The following is a 24,102-nucleotide window of genomic DNA, read 5'->3' on the forward strand; positions in this document are numbered from 1 at the left end:
TACAGTTACCCCCACTTACAGAAGGATGAAATTGAGCGCCAGTGCCAAAATATGCTCGTCCAGGGAATTATTCAGCCCAGCAGGTCTCCTTGCTCATCCCCGGTGTTACTGGTCAAAAAACATGACAAGTCGTGGAGGTTTTGTGTGGACTACAGGCAGCTCAATGCTCTCACAATTAAAGACAAATTTTCTATTCCAGTGGTGGACGAGCTATTAGATGAGTTACATGGTGCCACTATATTTACCAAGCTAGACTTGAAGTCCGGTTTTCATCAGGTTCGAGTTCATCCTTCAGATGTGGAGAAGACCACGTTCCGCACGCACCATGGTCATTTCGAGTTCCTCGTCACGCCCTTTGGTCCCTCCAATGCGCCATCCACATTCTAGGCCTTCATGAATGAGGTATTTAGCTCTATCTTGCAGAAATATGTTATTGTTTTTTTTTATGATATATTGGTGTATAGCAAACACTGGGACGAGCACTTCAGCACCTTCACCAGGTATTTACTCTTCTCCGCTCCCATCATTTGGTTTTAAACAAGTCCAAATGTTCTATGGGTACCTCCGAGGTGGTACACTTGGGCCACGTTATTTCAGCAGTTGGGGTGAAGGTTGACCAGAGCAAGATTTAGGCCGTCACAGACTGGCCTCCTCCCACTTCCATCACAACGTTCAGGGGATTTTTGGGCCTCGCTGGGTATTACAGAAAATTTATCCGCAGCTATGTCCAGATTGCAGCGCCGCTCCACAATCTCCTCAAGGAAAATGCTTTCACTTGGTCCGAGACAGCAGATGATTCCTTTCAGCAGTTGAAGGAAGCATCATCTTCAGCGCCGATTTTGCAGCTCCCGGATTTTGATGAGTTGTTTGTAGTGGAATGTGATGCTTCGAGCGGAGGTATAGGTGCAGTGTTACAACAACAAGGCCACCCGATCGCTTATTTCAGCCAACAGCTTGGCCCACACCATCACAAACTAGTGGCTTATGAAAAGGAATTAATCGGTTTAGCTAAAGCAATCCAGCATTGGCGGCCTTATCTCTGGGGGCGCCCATTTCTTATTCGAACCGATCATTGCTGCCTGAAGTATCTTCTTGAGCAGCGTCTCACCACCTCCCCTCAATAGCACTGGTTGAGTAAGCTGATGGGGTTTGACTTTACAGTTGAGTATAAACCTGGCAGTTTGAATGTGGGGGCCGATGCCTTGTCTTGCCAGGACGTTTCAGAGCCACACTTACATGCTATCAGTCAGCCCAGAGTTCTTTTGTTGGCTTCTATACGGGAGGAGACACAGCAGCATTCGGAACTCATTGCCTTATATCATGATATTCAGTAGGGGACATCGGATATCCATTGGACGATCCAAGATCGTCTTATCTTGTTCAGGAACAGGATTTTTCTGCACCACACCTCGCCACTTATTCCTAGTATCTTAGCCTCTTTCCATGACAGTACACATGAGGGCAAACAGAAAACATATTTCTGCCTCAATAGAGATTTTTATTGGAAGGGTATGAAAAGCAGCGAAACAGATTATGTGGCGGCTTGTCAGACTTGTCAACGGAACAAAGCCGAATCCTTAAGTCCAGCGGGGTTGATCCAAGCACTTCAGCTACCGTCATAGGTATGGTCAGATATTTCCATGGACTTCATTGATGGCCTTCCCCCCTCTTCCGCTAAATCCGTTATATTTGTTGTGGTTGACCGCTTCTCCAAGTATGACCAGTTCCTTCCTTTGGCGCATCCCTACACAGCAGCTCACGTGGCTCAGATCTTCATGGATAACATTGTCCGGTTACATGGGATGCCTGCGTCCATTACCAGTGACAGGGATGCCATATTTACCAGTACGTTCTGGAAAGAACTATTCAAGTTGCAAGACACGAAATTGGCGTTCTCTTCCGCCTACCATCGCAGACTGATGGACAGACTGAGGTAGTTAACATGACGATTGAGATGTATCTCCGTTGTTTTGTGAGGGACTCACCTAAAAGGTGGGTTAAGTGGTTGGCATGGGCAGAGTTCTGTTATAATACATCATACCACAGCGCCCTCGGCACTACTCCGTTCAAGGTAGTATATGGCAGAGATCCGTCTCGGCTTTTGTCGTATGAACCAGGTACATCCAAGGTAGCCATCTTGGACCAGGCTTTAGCAGAAAGGGACGCCATGCTCAGTGAGGTGCGCACTCATCTCCAGGAGGCCCAACCTGCTATGAAACTATCTTATGATAAGAAGCACCGGGAAGTGTTCTTCTCTCCCGGGGATTATGTGTGGCTACGTCTCCAACATTACAGGCAGCTTTCACTGACTGCCTCCAAACGTCACAAACTCTCCCCTAAATATTATGGTCCCTTTCAGGTGCTGGACCACATTGGCACAGTCGCCTGCCGCTTGCAGCTTCCACCAGAGGCCAAGATCCACAATGTGTTTCACGTCTCCCAATTGAAGGCCTTCCAGGGAGACTCCCCATTGCTACACACCCCTCTGCCACCACTACATGAAGGTCGGGTCCTTTCTACTCCAGCGCAGGTGTTGCAGGCTCGCCGCATTTAGGGCGATTGAGAGGTTCTAGTGCAGTGGGCTGATGCTGACCCCAGTGACACTACATGGGAGCCCTTAGCCGCTTTCAGGGCTTTCTACCCCTCTTTGGAGCTTCGGGACAAACTCTTTCTCCAGGAGGGGGGTGATGTTATGGACTCCATAGCATCCCGAGTTATCAACAGATGTAGGAATTAAATTGTTTCCCTTTCCATGTATGTTAAATTTGGTTTGGTTTGGTTTGGATGTAATTTGGCGTGAACCAATTGACCCATGGGTCTAAGTTGTATTTTCGTCCCCAAACATATTTATTGGGACGGAAGTCTGAATGAAGGCAAGCATTGAGTAAAGTAATTTTAGCTAGGTCGGATTCTCCATCAGAGGTCTAGGTCGGATTCTCCCTCAGAGGTCTAGGTCGAGCTTCCTTCAAAGCTCAATCCATTCCATTCCGATTCCACCATTACACGTTCAAAGAACAGGAGTTCTCTTCCAGTGTCAACAGTCAATCTGGAGGGAAGAGAGGGAAGAAGGGTGACGAGATCCATGGCCCGGGAAGATCCCAACACTTTGGTACCAATTGATGCTACCGGTTTAAATTCAGGAAATAATAAAATTGAAAGCTTTCTCTACAGTATGGCTAACCTTGTTTCCAACAACAACTTGGAGAAGTAGGATTTAAGTTTGATTGGTAAACTTGAAGGGTGAAAAGTAGAGTTTTTGTAGCTATTAAGAAAAATAGTAAACTAGAAGATGATTTTTTCCAACATTGAACAGAAACTATAATTTCATTCAATTGGCAAAAGAGGATATCTGTGTACATATTAAGCCCTTTTATAGGCATAAAAATTAACAAAACAAGAAACTTCTGTTTTGTTCCATTCTAGGGAATCTACTACATTAGACTTAACTAATTCTAACTGTACTTGTTGGAATGGATTCATTTATTTTAGTTATTAATTATATTTTTTTGTGGACATGGAAGTAAAAACAGGAAACAATTTCTAATATATAGAATTGCTAACTTTAGATTTCCCTAGTTTGGAAACAAACCCAAATTTAAAACAGGAAACTACTTCTATAAAAAAAAGCTTTCTAATTGAGGCTATTAACTAAAAAGCATGGGTGGGCGTATCGCCTATACGTATAGGATTTTGAGGTCCAATATGTATTGGGAATCTGATACGCATCACTAACTAAAACAAGAAGTTGCTATTTAAGGGACACTCCCCACCGAACAACTAGATACCCTTTAGTTCAAAACTTGTAACTCCTGCAACAAGCCTTTATTTTCACTTTCTATTTCAAACAAGGCTGGAATTGGAAATTATAACTCTTGGACTTTCCAATTAGACTCTTTCTATTTTTGGAACTTGACCTAAATATTTAAATTGAGTCTATTTCTTCCTTATTTCATAAATATGAGTGACTTTGGGGTGATCTCTTGCCCTTAGATATTCTTTAGCTAGATCATTCACATTATGATGTACTGCAATACCCTTCCGTTTCTCCATTTTTGTTTATTTTATTATTTTATTATTTTGTATGTTAAAAACAGTAATTAAGATTAAATAGCTAAATATAAATATATTCCTCTTTTAACTGTTTTTTTAGGGTAAAGAGGGCTGTATTTGAGATCTGGCCTTTTACAAAATAAAAACAATAATTAAGATTAAATAGCTAAATATAAATATATTCCTCTTTTAACAGTTTTTTAGGGTAAAGAGGTTGTATTTGACATCTGGCCTTTTTTGAAAATCAACATCTGATTGTAAATACAATGTCTAAGAGGACCATATGTAGTAGTTACCCTTTTATAATTGGTGACGTCTAGCAATCTTTGGCTGTCTTGATATTTTTACAAGTTTGTTTTTTACAGGTTTTGGAAGGCCTTGTATATCTGCATGAACAGGGTGTCATTCACCGAGATATCAAGGGTGCGAATATATTGACTACGAAAGAGGTAGTTTAGAATATATGATGCTTTCAGTAGTTAATATTAATGTTGAGTTGTCATTCACCCATACTTTCATGGCTGAGTCTGGTTTCATAGGCCTTTGTTCTTCCACTACAAGTATGTTGATTTGGCTCAAAAGCAGCTCTTTTCTGTTTTACTTGTCAATTAGATAACAGGCATCTGCAAATTTTATTTTCAGGGTCTTGTTAAACTTGCTGACTTCGGTGTTGCAACCAAGCTGACTGAAGCAGACGTGAATACACATTCTGTTGTTGGAACTCCTTATTGGATGGCACCTGAAGTATGCTGCTTAAAATTATCATTTTGAGATAATTTTTTCAAAAAATTTATTCTGTCTAAATAAGTGCATTCAAATATGGATATCTTTTTTTAGTATTTGGAAATCAGTTGGTGCACTGCATGTTATTTCATTTGTTGCAAATTCATGATTTGGGAGTTTAATGTGATAAAGGTTCACTATTGGGCTGGTTTAATTTGTGCAGGTGATTGAAATGTCTGGAGTTTGTGCGGCATCAGATATTTGGAGTGTTGGATGTACTGTGATTGAGCTTCTTACATGTGTGCCTCCATACTACGACCTTCAGCCTATGCCAGCCTTGTTTCGAATTGTTCAGGTTTTTAACAAATCTTTGATAGAGTGTTTTCATTTTCTTTTCCTATGGCTTTGACTTAATCCAGAGTAGTGTATGTTTGTAGGTGACCCATGGTCATTTTTATGGCTTTGTCCTTTCTAGGGATGGTTCTTCCCCTTATTCTTGTTGTTAAGTTCCTGTTATTTCAGTCTAATAATCTTGTTCGAATTACTATACCTTGTTATTGCCATCAGCTGCTCATTTCCTCTTTGACTGAGAATTTCTTTTATTCTTATTGACCTTGTAATTATTTTTATGTTTTGTACTTTCCCCCTTTTTTACTTCGTCATGTTCCAGATGCTCACATTTAAGCTTTCTTAATGAATTTCTTATTGCTTTAAAAAAATACCATGTTATTAAATTCAAGTAGCTCACCCTCTTGAATAACCACCAGGAAAGGGTTATTGATATGCATACTTTGGCAAATATCTTTGCCAGTAGGTGTGGCATCGAATTGAGCCGAGCCCGAAGCTACCTATGTTCGAGCCGGGCTTGATTTAAATATTTCGAACTCGAGCTCGAGCCTGAAATTGTAATCGAGCTCAAGCCCAATAATTTTAACCCAGTTCGAGCTTCAACCTACATTTAAAACTTTGCATAAAATATATGTCAAATAAATTGTATATAAAATTATCTATACACTGCATAAAATTATTCATAAAAGCTGCATCATTATGCATAAACTTTATTCAATAATCAAACACAAAAACATCATTAAAATACCAATATCAATTTGCAATCATCCAAATAAAAACTATACATCCAGTATAAATTTATAAACTCTAGCTCTTTCTCTTTGTACTAAGGAAACAATATACGAAGTTCCATTCGCATGAGCAAAATCTCCACCTATGACAAAAGCAAAAGAATAAAACTTATTATTGTTTGATAAAAAAATACTCTTCCACTACTAATTGCTTAATGTAGTGAAAAATATTAAATTACCAAGATGAGAAAAAGATGAAAAATCAAGTAACTGGTAGCGTTATCTCCACAGTCTTCTTCTCAGACTGTAATCATAAATTTTTTTTTTAATAAATAAAACTAAAAAATATAATAAAAACTATCATAATAAATAATTATTCAAAAGTAGTTCACTTTTTGATTTTCTTGATACCATGAAGAGCCCGAACCCAATCATTGCCACAAATCAAAGCTTGAACTGTATTTGGTGCCTAGGAAGAACGATATGGGTTTATTACTCTAACACCAACACTAAAGGTAGATTCTGAAGCTACTGTGGATATGAGAATTATAAGGATGTCTGCTGCCATCTTTGATAATACCCGAAATTTCATATTATTCACTTTCCACCATTCTAAAACATCAAAATCATATTGTGAAGTTTCCTCGCTAATATACACACCTTCAAGATAATTTTCCAATTCTGACCTTGGTGAATTCACTACTTCCACTTGTTTCACATAAGTCATTAACTTTAACCAACCTGAACTTGATGAAGAATGTGACCTACGACTTGTGGAAACACCCATAAAGCTAATACTTGAAGCAATCCCTTCATTACTAATCTCCACGTTATATATGAATACATATTCATCATAAATCTCATATAAGGTCCGTCAAACTAAATTTATATTCATCGTAGCTTCCTCCTCAGGATATATCTCTAGAAAACACATTTCGATCAACCTTAATTTGACCCTTGGATCCAAAATTGAAGCAACAATCATCAACAAATTTCTCAAATTTCTTTTTCATTCTACTAACCATTGTCCTAATGAAAACATTTTCATTTGTAGAATGAAAATTCAAAACTTCTTTTACCCTATATACCTCACTAAGTTACAAACTAGAAATAGGGTAGTCACTCCCAAAAATTATATTAGTGAGTACATTAAAAACTTCTAGAATCCCACACACCATTTCAACCTTTTTCCATTCATCAAGATTTGGTAAACAATCATAAGTAGGTTCTCTATCTTGAAATCTAGGGAATGCATATTTGAATTTTAATGTAGAAGACAACATGTCATAAGTGGAGTTCCAACGAGTTAGATAATCAATAACTAACCTCTTTTCACCTAGTTGTAGTTGCTGTACAATTTCAGAAAAAGTGCGCAATCTAGCCTTAGACAGATTTATGAATTTGACACTCTCACGCACATTCTCAATGATATCCTTAATCTGAACAAGACTATCTTGGACTAATAAGTTTAGAATATGAGCACCACAACGCACATGAAATAACTTCCCACCACAAACCAATTTCTTTTTTTCTTGAAAAATCTTCTTTCAAAACTCTTAGATAAACATCATTATATACAGCATTATCAACTGAGATACTAAATACTTTATTTTCAATTTCCCAATCTTTAAAACACTTGTAAATAACATCTGATATGTCAACACCACGAAGAGGAGGAACATGCGCAAAACTCAAGGGTCGTTTTTGTAGCTTCCAATTACTGTCAATAAAATGCCCAGTAATAACCATGTATTCAATCTTTTGATTTTGGGACTTCTAAAGATCCGTGGTAAAACTAATCTTGTTATTCTCTTTTAATACAAATTTCAATTTCCTTTTCTCTGCCTTGTACACCTCCATACACTCCTTAATGGTCTTACGAGATATTTTTTCATAATTCACATTTGCCATCTTCATTATAAAATAAAATCCCTCCTCTTCTACTATCACGAATGGATGCTCATGCATAAGAATTTAATGAGCAATGAGTACTCTCATTTTAGCTTGATCATATTTCTCTCCAAAATCCATAAAAGGAAGTCCAGATAGACTCTGATCAACATTAGACTCCATTGGCTGAAAGTTTATGTTTTTTTATTTTCTCATTGCCACTTTTCTACTAGGACAACATTTCAAATGTCGACTCATATGTGTGGTCACTCCACTACTAATAACACTCAATTTGGTTTTATAATGAACACATTGAGCCTTTTTTTGTACCATCTATAGGTGAGACTTCTTTGAATTCCAACCACACATGAGACCTTTTTTGTTTTTTTAAACTATGGATAGAGTCACCTTCTTCCTCATTTAGGGTACCTTTATCTAGGTTCACTTCTGTTACATTAGTAGTTCTAGAGGGATATTACTCTGGTGGAGTTGAGTCACTATCTATGGCCACAGTAGAACTACTGTTAACTATTGATGTCAATTGAGCAGGAGGTGTTGACATTCTTACTTCTATAAAAAAAAATTATAAATTAAAAACATAAAGAAAAAAGAAGCAATCCAAACAACAAAGATAAACCCAAACAACATTAGTAGTTCCATGCAAACTGGGTTTAAACCCCAACTGAACCGGATAGATACAAAAAAACCGATCAGTACTAGCACACACCCAAGAATTAAAATTATGAACAATGATACTCTCAAGTGCAAGTACACCCAAGAAATGGACTTTGGGAATAACTACTTGTTTATAGCCTTGTCGTCTTCAAGTGAATTTCTTTACTAGTATAAGTAATACTACCAAAAGCTAAAACAGGAAACTGTTCCCATCTTAGTATCGAACAACAAAAACAACACCAGCCATGAGATTACACTAACAGTAGATTCATGCATGTGTGCATGTGAAGCTATGATTATACAAGTACAGAAAACCCAACTGAAACGACAAAAGGGAAGTGTTCAGTGGTCCTGCTGGAGGTATAGTTTGTTCAGAAAGAAGACGATGGGAGCCCAACAATGTGGAGAGATGACTTTGAGTTCATGTAATTGTATAAGAGCTAGGTTTTGAAATACCTAAAATTGAACAACCAGCATAACAAATTAAATTGGTCGGAATCCTTAGATCCACAGGGAAGGGTCATCTAAACAAATCCACTTTTCTGTACTTCTTGGTATTCGTCCTTGATTTCTTCATTCGGGTAGCCATCGAAGACAAAAGGAAAAAAAATCGCTTGTGGCTGAATCCCTATTTTATTTGAATTTCTCCAACATTCCACGTTCCTGAAACAGATCCTATCTAATATTTCACATTTAAAAATTTTTAAGGGACCTACCAAGAATTAAAATTACGAACTTTTGAATTTGAGAGTATGGTTGTTCGATTCATGTCACTTCAAATGGGTGGGTAAGAAGAAGTAAGAAGTGCATGACAAATATTTCAGTCTAACATTCATACCAAACAGTTAAAACGCCCAACAAAATAATACAATGGAAAAACAGAAAAATAAACACAACGGTAAGAGCTGAAAAATAGAAAAATTAACAGTAGGGTGAGAGCCATTACCTCCGAGAAATGAGTAGGAAGAAGCTCCTAAAACTGCATGAAGCGATCGTCCATAGCAGTTTTAATGCAAGATCGAAGATAAATAATGGAATACAGAAGATCAAAATGAAAAAAAAAAATCACAGTAATGTCGGTGACAAAAAAAAACCTAGAAGATAAAGAATAAAAGAACTTACCTCTGTCCCATCACTTCCGTCGGCAAGGAAGAAGTTCGAAGGAAGAAATTGAAGAGGAGGAAGATCGGAAAGGAAGAAATCGAAGAGGAAGAATCGAAGAATAAGAAGATAAAATCGAATAAAAAACCCAAACTTACCTAAAGGAGCAGATTGTAGTCGATTTTCTTCTGATCTTCCCCCCCCAAATCTCCATTTTCCCTCAATCGCGAATTGCTGCTGCCTGTCGAAATCCGACTTTCCCTATTCCCTGGTTCAGAAGAATGAAGGATGAAGACCGCTTCGCGCTTGGGCCCTTATTAAGTTAACGAGCCGGCTCGCGAGCTTTCGAACCGAACCATGGTTCGGTTGAGATCGACTCGTAAACTTAAACGAGCCTGATTTGGATCTCGAACTCGGTTCGAAATCCAGATAAACCGAATCAAATCGAGTCGGAACTGAGCCGCTCGAGTACCAGCTCGATTCGATGCCACCCCTATTTGCCAGACAATCTTACCAAACTAGCTTTTGACATGGACATCCTATTTGTTTTGAAGAATCATGAAATTACACAGACCTCTGTGCTATATCCCTGTTACTGAGCTTAACTGAGGACTTAAAAACAGAAGAGATGACCTCAGTAACTTCTCCTCCCATTTTTCTAAATGTTTACTTGTCCTATTGGTCTGTTATTTCAAGTGCAGGTCTGTACTGATAAGCAACCTGCTCAAAAGCCCATAAAAAAATAATGGGTGTGCTTTGGAGCAGTGCTCCCAGGTTGGATGAGTGTGCCTAACATGAAATAATCGGCTCATTGTGCAATGTTGTAGATAAGACAGCTATTACAAGGGTATTTTATCTCTTTCATGTACTGGAAATTGAGAACAAAGTTTGTATGGCTAGTTTTCTGGCATTAAAATCTAATTTTAGGAATTATCAAAATTCATTTTACAGGGAATTCTATATTTTATCTAAAGTTTTACTTCTTGTATTCTTTCATTCTTCTCTTTTATTTTGAAAATTATGTGCTTATAGTTATGAGGTTTACAGGATAAAAATCCTCCTATTCCAGATGGTCTATCTTCTGACATCACTGACTTTCTGTGTCAATGCTTTAAGAAGGTAAGCTATGCTAAGGTTTATTTCCATTGTATCATGAAATCATTAAGTGTCGCTGAGCTTCTTCAATGCATACATTTGCTAGTCTCGGAGCATTTTCATTGCCAAATGCATGATCCAGTCAGCCGTTGTCATTATTATCTTTAGTCATTAAGCAACTATACTTGCTCTATCATTTATTAGTTCCATTGATAGGTTGTCTGCGTCAAGTCTTTCCTCTTAAAAAACATTTAGTAACAAGATCCCTCTAACTGCTGAGCTGGGTCTCTTTCTAACATTCCCATAATATCTCAAATGGTTTTTCCTTTTCCTAGGATTTATGCTAAGTCCTAGTTGTTATCATTGATACTTTCATCGACCTTCCTAGTTTGGCCACACATTCACTATACACGTATCTCTGCCGTTTCCAGTTCCTTGGGGTGGTGCTTCATCACCATTGATGTTCTCTCTAAACATGGCTGATTTGAAAACTGTTATGTATAATCTTGCCTTCATCATTTCCAGCTTATATGTGTAACAAGAAAACCCATACTTGTCAGCTATCCAGCTCTTATACTATGTGCCACATCTTTGAGAAACCAATCACAATTAATAGTTCAAATTGTTTTGTTAACACTTAAAAGCATATTTTCAGGATGCCATGAAGAGACCAGATGCAAAGACCTTACTTCAGCATCCTTGGATACAAAATTCTAGACGTGCTTTGCACTCCTCTCTTCGGAGGTAGTAAAATTATGATTATCTTCAGAAGATTTCTTTTTTGTGTTGTTGTATTCTAGGGGATGCATTTACTTTAACATGTCTTCAGACAATTTTTTTTCTTCATACAACTCATGGAATCACAGCAAAACTATGCTTTGGATGTGGTTCAGTAGATCATTTTATAAAATTTTAGTATTTCTTTTTTCAGGAACATACAGCAAGATCCTTTAGAAAGCTTGACTGGAGAAGATCAAAGCAGTGCTGAAAGCTCATCAGGAGAGAAAGCAAAGAGAGAAGCCTGTGATTTTGAACAGGTGAGAGCCTTAGTAACTGTGGCGTTTCTTTTGAATCTTCACTAACTTAAAACTCAATTAAACCACATTATTTTTTATGTTGGATGGTTCAGGAACTGGATATTTCTCGGAAAGAATCCCCTGCAGAGGCTTTAGATCTAGGCAGCTCTGACAAAGACAATGATGTAAAACCTAGTCTTAGTGAGGGTAGCATTCCAAAACCTAATTCAGATATTGTTAATGATAATGTGATACATGATCAATATGCTCCCACATCCATCCATGATAAATTATCCATAAACACTGTCTCTGGGAGATTGTCTTTTGCAAGAGAAGAGGCTGTTTGGAGTTCCGCTCAGTCCCACAAACTTGCTTCATGTGAAGGGACGTCTAATGGGGAGGTTGACTCTCAAGACTCGAGAAATAAAATTTCTAAAGCTGGAGATCATGACCGTAAGGAGAGGTTTCCTCCAACCAGGACGCCAGATCCTGGTCTTCAAAAGGTGATATTTATGCCTGTATATGGAACTCCATTTATACACAGCATGGTTTTATTATTTTTTATTTTGTTTGGCAGAGTCTAATGATTTTGGTGAATTGCTTCTTTGAAGGCTACAATGCCTTTGGGTGTCTCTGGATGTCATGAGCTCAGTAAATTTAGTGATCCACCTGGGGATGCTTCACTAGATGATTTATTTCAGCCATTGGACCGAATACAAGAAGATCCAGGTGCTGAAGCTTCAACTTCTTTCTCAAGCATGGGCCATGGTAATGCATCTCAACTTGAAGCTGGAAAGACTGACCTGGCTACAAAACTGAAAGCAAGAATGGTTCAGAAAACAATGGAGAAAGATCAGCCGGGGCAAAGAAATGGAAGTGATTTGCTGCGTCTTATGATGGGAATCCTCTCGGAGGATATTGATATTGATGGTTTGGTACGTAAAGAGGTTTCTGTTTTTGGACCTTTTCATTCCCATCTATTTTTACTTATACTTTTGATTCATTTCTATCACTGATATCTGTTTTTCTTTTGAGGTCATCTTTTGCCAGGGTTTTGATGAAAAATTACCAGGAGAAAATCTATATTCGGTTCAGGTGGCTGTTATTAATTTTCCAATTCTTGAACTACTGCTCCTGTCTTACCTCTCTTTCTCTCTCACCCCTTCCTGTGCCTTAGTTTTTTTTTTTTTTTTTTAATGTTTATTGTGTATCTTCTTGATATTTTCATTACAACATTGACTGTTATTTGGTTTTTTCTTTTCTGGTTTGGCATCTCTAGGCTGTTGAGTTTGGCAAGTTGGTTGGGTCACTGAAGCCAGATGAATCAGAAGATGTGATTGTGTCAGCCTGTCAGAAGCTTATTGCTTTCTTTCAGGAACGACCTGAACAGAAATTAGTATTTTTCACACAGTATGGTTTGCTCCCTCTCATGGAACTGCTTGAAGTTCCTAAAAACCGTGTAAGTAATTCCTGTTGATCTTTGTTGATGAAATTATTTGATGTTTTAAGAATTGCATTGCATTTTCCAATAATTCATGTGAGTGGTTTGCCTTTTTATTTTTTGTGACTAAGTTTTGGGCAATCATGCACTGTGATATAGATGTGAATGTTTTCAGGTTATATGTTCTGTCCTCCAAATCATCAATCAGATTGTAAAAGACAACACAGATTTCCTAGAAAATGCTTGCCTCATTGGTCTTGTAAGTATAAATGGTTAGCTATCAGATGCATGGTTTTCATACTTGCATTTGTCACTTAGATACTTGTAATGATTGAAAATTTCAACCAAACAGGTTCCAGTTGTAATGATCTTTGCAGTTTCTGGTCCTCGAGAAGTTCGTATGCAGGCTGCTTACTTCTTACAACAACTTTGCCATTTGAGGTATGCTTGAAATAAGTTTGCCATTCCAGATTCTTTCAGCATCTTTGCCATCATCAATACTCTGCTATTTGGTTTTATACCTATTTGGCTGAGTCCACTTTTACAGACAGTGATCATATTTCTGTCCTTGGTCCAGCTCTTTAACACTGCAAATGTTTATAGCATGCCGTGGAATACCAGTATTGGTGGGCTTCCTTGAGGCTGATTACGCCAGATACAGGTTTGTATTTGAGCCATACTTGCTGCAGATGGACATTTTTACCCTTCAAGAATGCATTCAATCTTCATTTGCATCTCCAGGGAAATGGTACATCTGGCGATAGATGGCATGTGGCAGGTCTTTAAGCTCCAGACTTCAACACCCAGAAATGATTTTTGCCGTATCGCAGCAAAGAATGGAATACTCATTAGACTTGTAAACACCCTTCACAGCTTGAATGAGGCAACTCGACTAGCCTCTCAGTCTGGTGGTGGTGGTGTGGCAGCTGATGTTCCTGGGCCCCGATCACGATCTGGCCCTCTGGATCCCACTCAGACTCCACGTGCTGGCTCTGGTCAACTTGATCCAATAAAGTTTAGATTTGGCGTTGGTGATCACACACTTCCTGCAGGTATTCAAGAACCATCTCGGGTTTCAGCTACTCCTGCTCTACTGTCAGATTTTATGGAGGCATCAACCACATCAAGGTCGCCAGAGCCCACTAAATTGGAAAATGCTGGAAGCTCAACATCAAAAGGAAGTGTTAATATGACTTCAAAAGACTGGGGAGCAGATGTAGATCCCGTGAGACAGCCACGTGCAACTGCTGTTCCTAGTAGAGCTTCCATGGATAAGCCTCATAAACAGGTGGAGCTTGCATCAAATGGGACCCTGGGTGAGCAAGTTCGACCACTTCTTAGCTTGTTGGAGAAAGAACCACCCTCTAGGCATGTTTCTGGCCAGCTTGAGTATGTACGTCACCTTTCTGGATTGGAGAGACATGAAAGCATCTTACCACTTATACATGCTTCGACTGAGAAGAAAACAAACGGCGAACTCGATTTTCTTATGGCAGAGTTTACAGGTAATATGCTTCATGTATTTATGCATCTTGTAATCTTGTTCAAAACATATGAATGTTCATTTACTTCTCTGACCTAAATCTTTGTGTGGGATTACAGAGGCCTCTAAGCATGGAAGAGAAAATGGCAATCTTGATAGCAACCCAAGGATTTCACACTCGTACAAAGCACCAAGTAAGAAGATTGCACCTGCTGGTGGTGGTACAATGACTTTTGGTGAAGGAACTGCTTCAACATCTGGAGTTCCATCTCAGACAGCATCAGGTGTATTATCTGGTTCAGGTGTTCTAAATGCAAGACCTGGAAGCACCACATCATCTGGGTTACTTTCACAGATGGTAGCAACATTGAGTGCTGATGTGGCAAGGGAATATCTTGAAAAGGTGGCAGACCTTCTGTTGGAGTTTGCCTGTGCAGAAGCATCAGTGAAATGTTATATGTGTAGCCAAAGCTTGCTTAGCCGTCTTTTCCAGATGTTCAACAAGATAGAGCCTCCTATTCTTCTAAAGGTTATCTGACCTTCACAGTAAAATAAGGGTATTCTCTTCCTGTAATTCTTATTCTGATGGCTGATGTTTGCTGTTGGCTTATCTAGATTCTCAAGTGTATCAATCATCTGTCAATGGATCCAAACTGTTTAGACAGTCTTCAGCGTGCTGATGCAATCAAACATCTGATTCCAAATCTTGAACTTCGGAACGAGCCTCTTATCTCTCAAATACATAATGAAGTGAGTTTTCTGAGTGCTAGGCTTTTCATACTAAAGTTTTTTTTTTTTTTTTTTTGAGAAGGCTTTTCATACTAAGTATAGCAGACAGAAGACAAGTATTGTATATATTTGGTTCATATATTTTAATTTTTTTTGGATTTTCCTTTTTGAAGGAATTAAGCAATGCATATGGTTCACATTTCAGTAACTGACTCGTGTTTTCTTCTGTGCTTCTGAAGGTCCTGAAGACGCTGTTCAATCTCTGCAAGATAAACAAGAGAAGACAAGAGCAGGCTGCTGAAAACGGAATTATTCCTCACTTGATGCATTTTATTATGTCAGATTCACCACTTAAACTGTGTGCTTTACCTCTTCTGTGTGACATGGCCCATGCATCCCGTAACTCTCGAGAGCAACTAAGGGTTCATGGTGGCTTGGATGTGTATTTGAGCCTTTTGGATGATGAGGTGTGGTCAGTGACAGCCCTGGATTCTCTTGCGGTGTGCTTAGCACATGATAATGATCACAAAAAGGTGGAACAAGTACTTTTGAAGAAAGAAGCTGTGCAAAAACTGGTGAATTTCTTCCAGTGCTGTCCAGAGCAGTATTTTGTGAACATCTTGGAGCCCTTCTTGAAAATCATAACGTATGTATTCCTTATTTCAGTGGACTTGGCATCATATTTGCCCATCTTATTTTATGCTCCACTTATTAATCTTCCAATGCAGAAAATCTTCTCGAATCAATCAAACGTTGGCTGTTAATGGTTTGACACCATTGCTTGTTGCGAGACTTGATCATCAAGATGCTATTGCTCGGCTCAGTCTGCTCAAACTAATTAAGGTGGGTTATCAGAATTCTCTTTCAAACTTAAAAAACAGCAATCCTGTACTTCCCTCTTTAAATGGCAATCCAGTTAGTCAGCACTCGTTGAAATTGATAGGGTACAATAGTGTTACTATATGAGCATGATGTAGCTTGGAAAGAAAAACAAACTATTACAGAAAGCACTATATGGTTTTCTTGTAAATCTACATACTTGATTGTCTATTTTGTTCGTAACACATGTTGATTATCGTAAATGCTACATTTTGCTTTTGCAGGCGGTCTACGAGCACCATCCTCGCCCAAAGCAACTCATAGTGGAGAATGACCTTCCTCAGAAGCTTCAAAATCTGTTAGAGGAGCGTAGAGATGGACAGAGGTCTGGCGGCCAAGTATTAGTGAAACAGATGGCTACAGCTCTGCTAAAAGCACTACATATTAACACGGTTCTGTAAATGTGGGGTCTTTTTGGTGCATCTTTAGTTTTTTTGTATATTTGATTTGTCCGAGATGTAATTATTTTTTTTCCTTTTTTAGGTTTGTGCTTTTTTATTTTATTTTATTTCTTATTGTAATATTTTTTGGTGGATTTGTCTTGAAACATTAACTAAACCTCAAAAGTATTATTGTGAAGCATTAATAGTGTTAATGTTATTTTTTAGCGCCTCTTGTTTGGACTGTTTTTGTAAGCATCATTCTCTTATCTCTGGAGCATGATTTGCTTTATTGCCCACATTGTAAAGTTTCTACAGGTTTCAAAAATCAAAATCAGATTCATCTGCAGTATTTTTATAGTCCCAATGAGGAGCCCACTCATTACCCAGCAAATCCAGATATATCTGTAGAAGAGCTCGTTTCATTGTACATAACTTTTCGTATTAATGGTGTTTTTAAGATCGTTGAATTGGTCTCTTACTCTGTCAGGTGTGTTCCAAGTTTGGCTTCTTTTTGTTGAGTTGGCTTCCCTCCGTTTCGTAAAAAAAGACCAGAATTGGTTTTAACCCTGATGGATAAAGGTTGGAAGGTTCTATTCTTCATCTTATAGTGTTTTCCATTTGGCATCTACGGTCTTGCATGCACAAACGTAGCACGTTAAATCATAGTCATAATTTTTAAAAAAAAAAAAGGCTGTTTGTGGTGGTTGGTTATGTTTATTTTCGGTAACTACAGTCAAACCCATTGGAAGTGGACTAATAGGGTTTGTTGTCTCGTCCCATCCAGCGTTGCTCTATTTTTTTCCACAGATGGGTCAATTAAAAGAATTAGGCGCTCTTAGGATGATAATCATAATTCTATTTCCACCAAGTTTTAATAATAACAAACGTTTGGCATTCAACATTTGTTTTGAGATAGTTTTGGACATGATTTCAAAACTAATTTAAGCTTCTGTAGCACAAACCAGGTGGAAGGATTAGTTCAAAATCTTTGAAAACATATTTGAAACCCAGAAACTTTGCCAAAAGCACCCTTCAAACGGTGTTGGCTAGCATGTATAGAGCTGACCTTCTAACTTAGTTTTGGCCGTGATAGGTTTCCAAAATTTTTAAGTGACCTAAAGTTTTGATCAACAACTCAAGAAGATTTTTTATGATTTTTAATCAAGAATTTGCGTAACTATATTAGAAGACAAAAAGTCTCTATTAAAACTTAATATATGTTGGAATCTTTCGACTACGACCCTTTTCCAAAATATTTCATACTTTGAAATCGTCTTGGGAGGTCAATTTGGGGATTAAATGCTCAATCTATTAGTTTTCCAAAGAGCCAACTTTTGTAAGAGCTTTTAGTTTTCGAGTCTTTGATATGTCTTATTAGCCTAGATTCTTACTAGAATTGATCCTAGTTATTGTCAAATCATATTCTATTTTTTAGCAAGTTTATTTGAGGTTTGATATTCAAATCATATGTTGATTGACCTTATTTTTATATACTAAGCAACATCAAACTCTTATTTTATATCATTAGTTGCTTCAACTTTTAATATATGTTGGAATTGATGTTCATGGAATATAAAATCATTTGCAATATCCTAATATGTATAACGGAATCAAATGGATTCCTACTTCAAGCATTTGATCTCCTGTCTCAATTAAGAGGGCTCATGGAAAGAACAGGTTCAAAATCGCGATCGAATCCTTTTTCAAATCCCGCTATAGCCGCACGAGCCCTTCCTGCTTCCCACAAATGCTCCACGAATAGAAAGAATCCTAGAACAAAATGAGAGGTAGCTAACCAACTTCTAGGAGAGACATAATTGACTAATCGTCCAACAACTATTATTGACCCTTGAATTTCCTATCTCTATTTGATTGAGCTGCTTTATAGAAACCCATGTCTCATATGACTCTTGTTTTCAAATCCTTAAGAGGACTTTGTATTTTCATGCTAAATTTATGGCTTGGATTTTAAAATAATTAGTGTAATTAAATAAATCATTTCGGGCCACTATTCTTCAGACAAATAGCCTACCCTTTTAGTCAACCATACAAGTAGACTAGCAGATGGGCAACTCTTATCCAATTGGTCTCATTTAGAGATCAAGTCCTTTATAAGAGTCTCAAGAGAGAGTAAATACTCTTGAGACTCACACAAAGGACTTGTGTTGACCTAGGTTGAGCCACATCCGAATTTTTTATGATAAAACATCTTAAACTACTTGATCTAATATCTGTAATTCAAACATTTCATATAAATTTCGTTAAAGAGATACAAAATCAAGGTCTATGAAGAAGAATGTTAAGCACCTAGCCAATATTACCTAAAAGACTGGTCTGTCAGGAGCGGAAGACATAAATACTTAACCTAGGACCATAACATCGCACCCACCGTCGCGAGGCCGACGCCCACGACGACCTACACTGGAAACGGCCCACTTCTGACGACGGCCCACTCTAGCGACGACCCTAAAGTGTGGGACCACACTCAGGTCACCCCTTCTACTTATGGCGATGGCCCATGGTGCGGGAACACATTCTGGTCGCCCCTCCGCCCAGGGCTCTGATACCACGGTGTTAGGTTCCTTCGCCATAGATCGTGTCACCCGACGATTACTCCTTCCTTCCAGGTTGACGTACGACGTTGAAGGATATTTGGAGTTCTTTGATCGAGCAATAGTGAGAATACAAAATTAACGAAAGGAGGAATAACTAAGCTTGTGAAGGAAAGCTCACTCTGGACCTCAAAGGGAGAATCCGACCTAGCACTAATTTAATTGATCAAAGCTTTCTTTCCTTCTTACTTCCTTCCTTTTTATAACAAGAAGGACCATGACGTCCATACAATTTTCAAACCAATCCCTTTCCCATGATGTCCCCACATTTCTCAAGACGTCCATACATTTCCCATGACGTCCACTCATTTCCCACCATGACTCCTACTCTTCCCCAAAGCATACACTTTCCCAAACTATGACTTTCACATTTCCCAAAACCTGACGCTAACCTCCCTAACCATGACCCACACATAAACTGAAAATTACATTAGACCCAACCCATAACGTGACAAGAAAATGACACCCACTAAGTCCTATGTCTAGAAATGACTCTAGATGCTATGGAGTCCGTAACAAAGAATCGGAAAAATCAATATGAGGATTTGTACAAAAATGAATTGTCAAGTCATCTAGATGAAGCACCTAGAAAGACACTTGAAGACTTGAAGAGTCAATTCGCGTAGAAAAATCTTGAGAAACTCTAGCTTCGTAAGAGGACAGTCAACCAAATTCCAATCCTAAGATATTTAAAAACATTGGAGCTTTAGGGCATGAAATTTCTTCAAACCATATTTTTCAATGCATACAAATGATTTGAAAAGGTTAAATCCCTTAAATATAGCCTATATCATGTTTAGATTTCAAATTGGCACACTGAAAATAGACATGATCAATCAACCTACACATACATGATCGATCATACAAAATGATGCAAGGAAGAACATTTAAAGCTTGATCGATCATCCACTGTAGCATGATTGGTTACATGGAACAATGCCTGGCTAGTTCTCTAGAGCATGATTGATCAATGGGTTTTTTAAGGGGTTGAATACTTGTTGATTGATATCTTGATCGAATCAATAGATAAGGAACTAAAAAAATATAGCCATTATACGTGATTGATCAGTTACACCTTTCCATTGATTGATCAACATTTTTTAGCACCTTTTGTAAATGATCAAAAAGTGGCTATTTTGGCTGAGAATCTTATTAATAGGCTTTCCAACTCATTGGGGGAGCAAGAATTGAGCATTTATTAGCATACCAAAACATTTACAAAAGGTATTCTCACTTGAAATTCCAAATGTATTTTTAAAGAGAGAAAAAGGCTGAATCTACCCAAATTCCTCTATTTCTCTCAAATCTCTTGACATTCATAGCTAAATCAAATCTTCATATACTCTACTGTAGTGCTCAAATGATTGGAAACTTGAATATCAAGGGGAGGGTTGTCTCTTCTATATGAAGGTGTAAGTTTTTCTTTTCTCTTTTGTATTCTCATTTTCTTGTGAAAGATGTTTTCGAGACCATAATCAGAAGGGGAGTGTCCATTAGAGCTATGTTGGAAGATAAGATCAAGCCCAAGCGATCAAGGAAGACCCACATATGTCAGATTATTATAAGATGGGCCCAAGCCCATAAGAAGTAGGACCCACAATGATTACCAAGAGCTGTCATCCTTATCACATCAGTTGAAAGATCAAGGACTCACAAAAGTATCTTTATCTTAGGGTCACAACCAAGAAGAGTTTTAGTTTAAGTTATATTTGTCTTTTATCAATATTGAGTTACCTAATTATGCTAGGACTTACTTTAAGTGTTAGAGTTTGGGTGTAATTGGGACAAGAGTAGTTTTATTGTAATTGGACTCTACTACCTTCCTCTATTATAAATAGAGGTTCATGTACTCTGATTACAACAAGTTATTGAAGTCAATGAAGTATTTCACTTTTCCATAAATCCAACATTGTATCAGAGCAGGTTCTGTGAGTTGCCTTAGTCAACCCACGGATGTAATGTGATCCTTTTCCCTAAATCCTAAACCCTAGGTCTAGGTTCGTAGTTATTTTTTTCAGTCCCTACACCTGTAGTTTTCGTTGTGATTTTCAACTCCATACATAGCTTTTCATATCATAAGTTATATATTTACAGAAATATATTTGAGTCTACTTTACAAAGAAGAACGATTTTTTCCAATCGGAGTTATCGACAGAGAGATATCGATATTTCAATGAGCGAAGGGCAGTTTGCAAAAAGGTTCGAGCAACAAGAGCAATCTTCAGATTCCGAGGTATTTTTTGCTATCAAGAACTAGAATTTATATGAATAAATATATATCAAAAGAAATATATGTAAGTCTATTCTTTTACCTATTCAACCAATTTTTTATTTGAGTTATGTACAAAGAGAAATCAATATTTGAAGCAGCAAAGGTCAGATTTAAAAAGAGGTTCCAGTGGCAGCAGAAAGCCTCAAATTCAGAGATATTTTATGCTATCAAGAAAGAGACTTTATATGGAGAAATATATATCAAAAGAAATATCTGTAAGTTTATTTTCTCACCTATTCAACCAATTGTCGGTATGATTTTTTTATAAGGAGATATTGATCTTGGAAGAGTCAATGGTCGTTCTAGAAAAATAGGAGAAACAAAACTTAGTTCAATCAGATGACAGAGACCGAAAACTATCAGATTATTTATCTTATGGTAATTATATTTAATGAAGTTAAATCATACTTGGATGAAAGGTATTTAAGTTTAGTTTCATATGGAAAAAAATTCATGTCAATCTGATCTATATTGAAAGATATATTCGAAGTGGAAGAATCAAAGGTCATGCTGGTATCCTGTTGTATTGAAAAATCCGAATTTATGTCAATTGTTTTACGTCACTAGTTTGAGTTGATATATCAGGAAAATATCTCACTTCTCCCTGGTTTGAGGGGCTTATTTAAAAATCTCTGTTATTTGGGATTATTGCTACTTCTATGATATTTGGTTTAAGCTGGGATCACTGCCATTACCTCCCAACTTGAGGGGGAGAGGTAGAAGAAGAACAAGAAAGAGGTATTTTATTCCTTATGTTGTGGATAAGTTTATCTGACCAAAATATTCAAGAAAGAGGGAAGATGAAGCTTGTGCATCAAAGAAGAAATTTTTATATCGAAATATTTCATGGGTTCTTTGACAAAGTTTACTATTTGGTTCGTGTTATATGTGTTGGAAGATGGTCGTGTTATATTCAGCTGTAGCTATTATGTCTCTTTGGGGACACGGTGGTGGACACTTCAGAGCAATGCCGATAGACACACTACCGATAGCAGTGGAGTGCGCCCTACATCCAGCATTAAGACTGGAGTATGAAGCAATGGCTTAGCTACTAGGAGTGATTTTTACTCACTTATCATGCCGCAAGGCGTTATGGAAGGACACAACAACGTGAGGGGGAATGTTGGAAGATGAAAGCATATTGCAAGACATGCCATTTTATACAAAAATATTTTATACATCATTTCCAACAAGCTGGAAGCTCATGTTGTTCTCTCACCTCCAGCTTGAGGGGAAGTGTTGGAAGATAAGATCAAGCCCAAACGACCAAGGAAGGCCCACATATGTAAGATTATTATAAGATGGGCCACATGACCTAGGAAGGCCCACAAGATGGGCCCAAACCCATAAAAAGTAGGACCCAAAATGATTACCAAGAGTTGGAATCCTTATCACATCAGCTGAAAGATCAAGAAGGACTCACAAAAGTATCTTTATCTTAGGGTCACAACCAAGAAGAGTTTTAGTTTAAGTTATATTTGTCTTTTATCAATATTGAGTTACCTAATTATGTTAGGACTTACCTTAAGTGTTAGAGTTTGGGTGTAATTGGGACAAAGGTAGATTTATTTTAATCGGACTCTACTACCTTCCTCTATTATAAATAGAGGTTCATGTACTTTGATTACAACAAGTTATTGAAGTCAATGTCAGAAAATCTCTTGGAAGAGATTTGGGTTGCATCATTGGGTATTATACTTGGCTTAAAGAGAGTAAGAATCTCTTTGCATTTAAACTTAAGCTAATAGAGTATATTAGTGGAATTTTTTGAAATAAGGGTTTCGAGGAGGTGATTACAATTTGTGGACATCAATACCAAAAAATCTTGATCTTCTTGTGGTGTACGCATTTGTCTTAAATCTTTTACATCAAATTTTTACTTTAAGCACCTAATTTTCAATTCATATTTTGAATTCACTCCCCTTCTTCGGAAACAACCTGGGCCATCAACTTGATCCCTAATGGATTGATGCCTCTAGTATACACCCAAGGCATCTCTTTTGAGTAGTTAGGGTCAACTACCTTAAAGACTGTTGGAAGATAGTGCCCAAGTCCACACGACCAAGGAAGACCCACATATCCAAGTATATTAGAAGTTGGGCCCAATCCCATAAGACAAGGAAGACCCATGCATCCAAGAGATATAGAAGAAGGGCTCATGGCCCACAAATCAAAGAGAAGGCCCATAGGCCCACATACAATGATGGTTGGATGGTAAATAAAGAGCCATCTCATAGAGATGACATTGATGTAATTAGATTAAAGTTCCAGGTTTTAAACCCTAAACCCTAAGTTCAGAGGTATTATTGTAATATAGTAGTTTCATTAATTTATAAATAGAGCTTCAGGGGGAGGGTTAGGATCATCAAGTCCATAACCTCTTCTTCCTCCAGTTTTCTCCCAATCGGTTTCTCTCCTGAAAATAAAAAAAGACTAGCTCACATTAATGTTTACATCAATACAAAGACTTTTATTACAAAGCAAACTTATGCACTCCACATACTTAAGGCAAACCTATAAAGGCTATAGAGTAAAACTAGAAGTAAGTGGTGGAGCACATCTTGCTAGTCAAACTTTCCATAACTAAGGAATATGCCTTAGAAACTTCTTTTCTTCATGGAGAGGAAAACTTTTCTATTTGAGCTTGAGCTTTTTTTTTTCCTTTTGAACTTGC

General features: G+C 37.7%; 1 protein-coding gene across 6 annotated transcripts in view; it reads left to right on the forward strand.

Annotated features, from left to right (window-relative positions):
- The window catches only part of LOC137948033 (MAP3K epsilon protein kinase 1-like), a 42,247-nt gene extending 25,462 nt beyond the window's left edge, over positions 1–16,785 (forward strand). For 5 of the 6 annotated variants that reach the window (XM_068793945.1, XM_068793948.1, XM_068793946.1 and 2 more), the window contains 19 exons: positions 4,416–4,499; positions 4,693–4,794; positions 4,997–5,128; positions 10,566–10,637; positions 11,269–11,357; positions 11,545–11,650; positions 11,743–12,132; positions 12,241–12,564; positions 12,680–12,724; positions 12,909–13,088; positions 13,246–13,329; positions 13,423–13,511; positions 13,648–13,731; positions 13,812–14,575; positions 14,673–15,082; positions 15,169–15,303; positions 15,522–15,928; positions 16,011–16,125; positions 16,386–16,785. In XM_068793945.1, the coding sequence (XP_068650046.1) occupies positions 4,416–4,499; positions 4,693–4,794; positions 4,997–5,128; positions 10,566–10,637; positions 11,269–11,357; positions 11,545–11,650; positions 11,743–12,132; positions 12,241–12,564; positions 12,680–12,724; positions 12,909–13,088; positions 13,246–13,329; positions 13,423–13,511; positions 13,648–13,731; positions 13,812–14,575; positions 14,673–15,082; positions 15,169–15,303; positions 15,522–15,928; positions 16,011–16,125; positions 16,386–16,562 (3,789 nt within the window). In that variant the 3' untranslated portion in view covers positions 16,563–16,785. The remainder of the gene's footprint in view (positions 1–4,415; positions 4,500–4,692; positions 4,795–4,996; positions 5,129–10,565; positions 10,638–11,268; positions 11,358–11,544; positions 11,651–11,742; positions 12,133–12,240; positions 12,565–12,679; positions 12,725–12,908; positions 13,089–13,245; positions 13,330–13,422; positions 13,512–13,647; positions 13,732–13,811; positions 14,576–14,672; positions 15,083–15,168; positions 15,304–15,521; positions 15,929–16,010; positions 16,126–16,385) is intronic. The other variant, XM_068793950.1, reaches the window with a different exon arrangement.
- The last annotated feature ends 7,317 nt before the right edge of the window (positions 16,786–24,102 follow it).

The sequence above is a fragment of the Aristolochia californica genome, unplaced genomic scaffold (assembly GCF_029961685.1).
Source record: "Aristolochia californica isolate CCGP_79_NKW_82.1479 unplaced genomic scaffold, dmAriCali1.0.hap1 SCAF_13, whole genome shotgun sequence".
Taxonomy (NCBI): domain Eukaryota; kingdom Viridiplantae; phylum Streptophyta; class Magnoliopsida; order Piperales; family Aristolochiaceae; genus Aristolochia; species Aristolochia californica.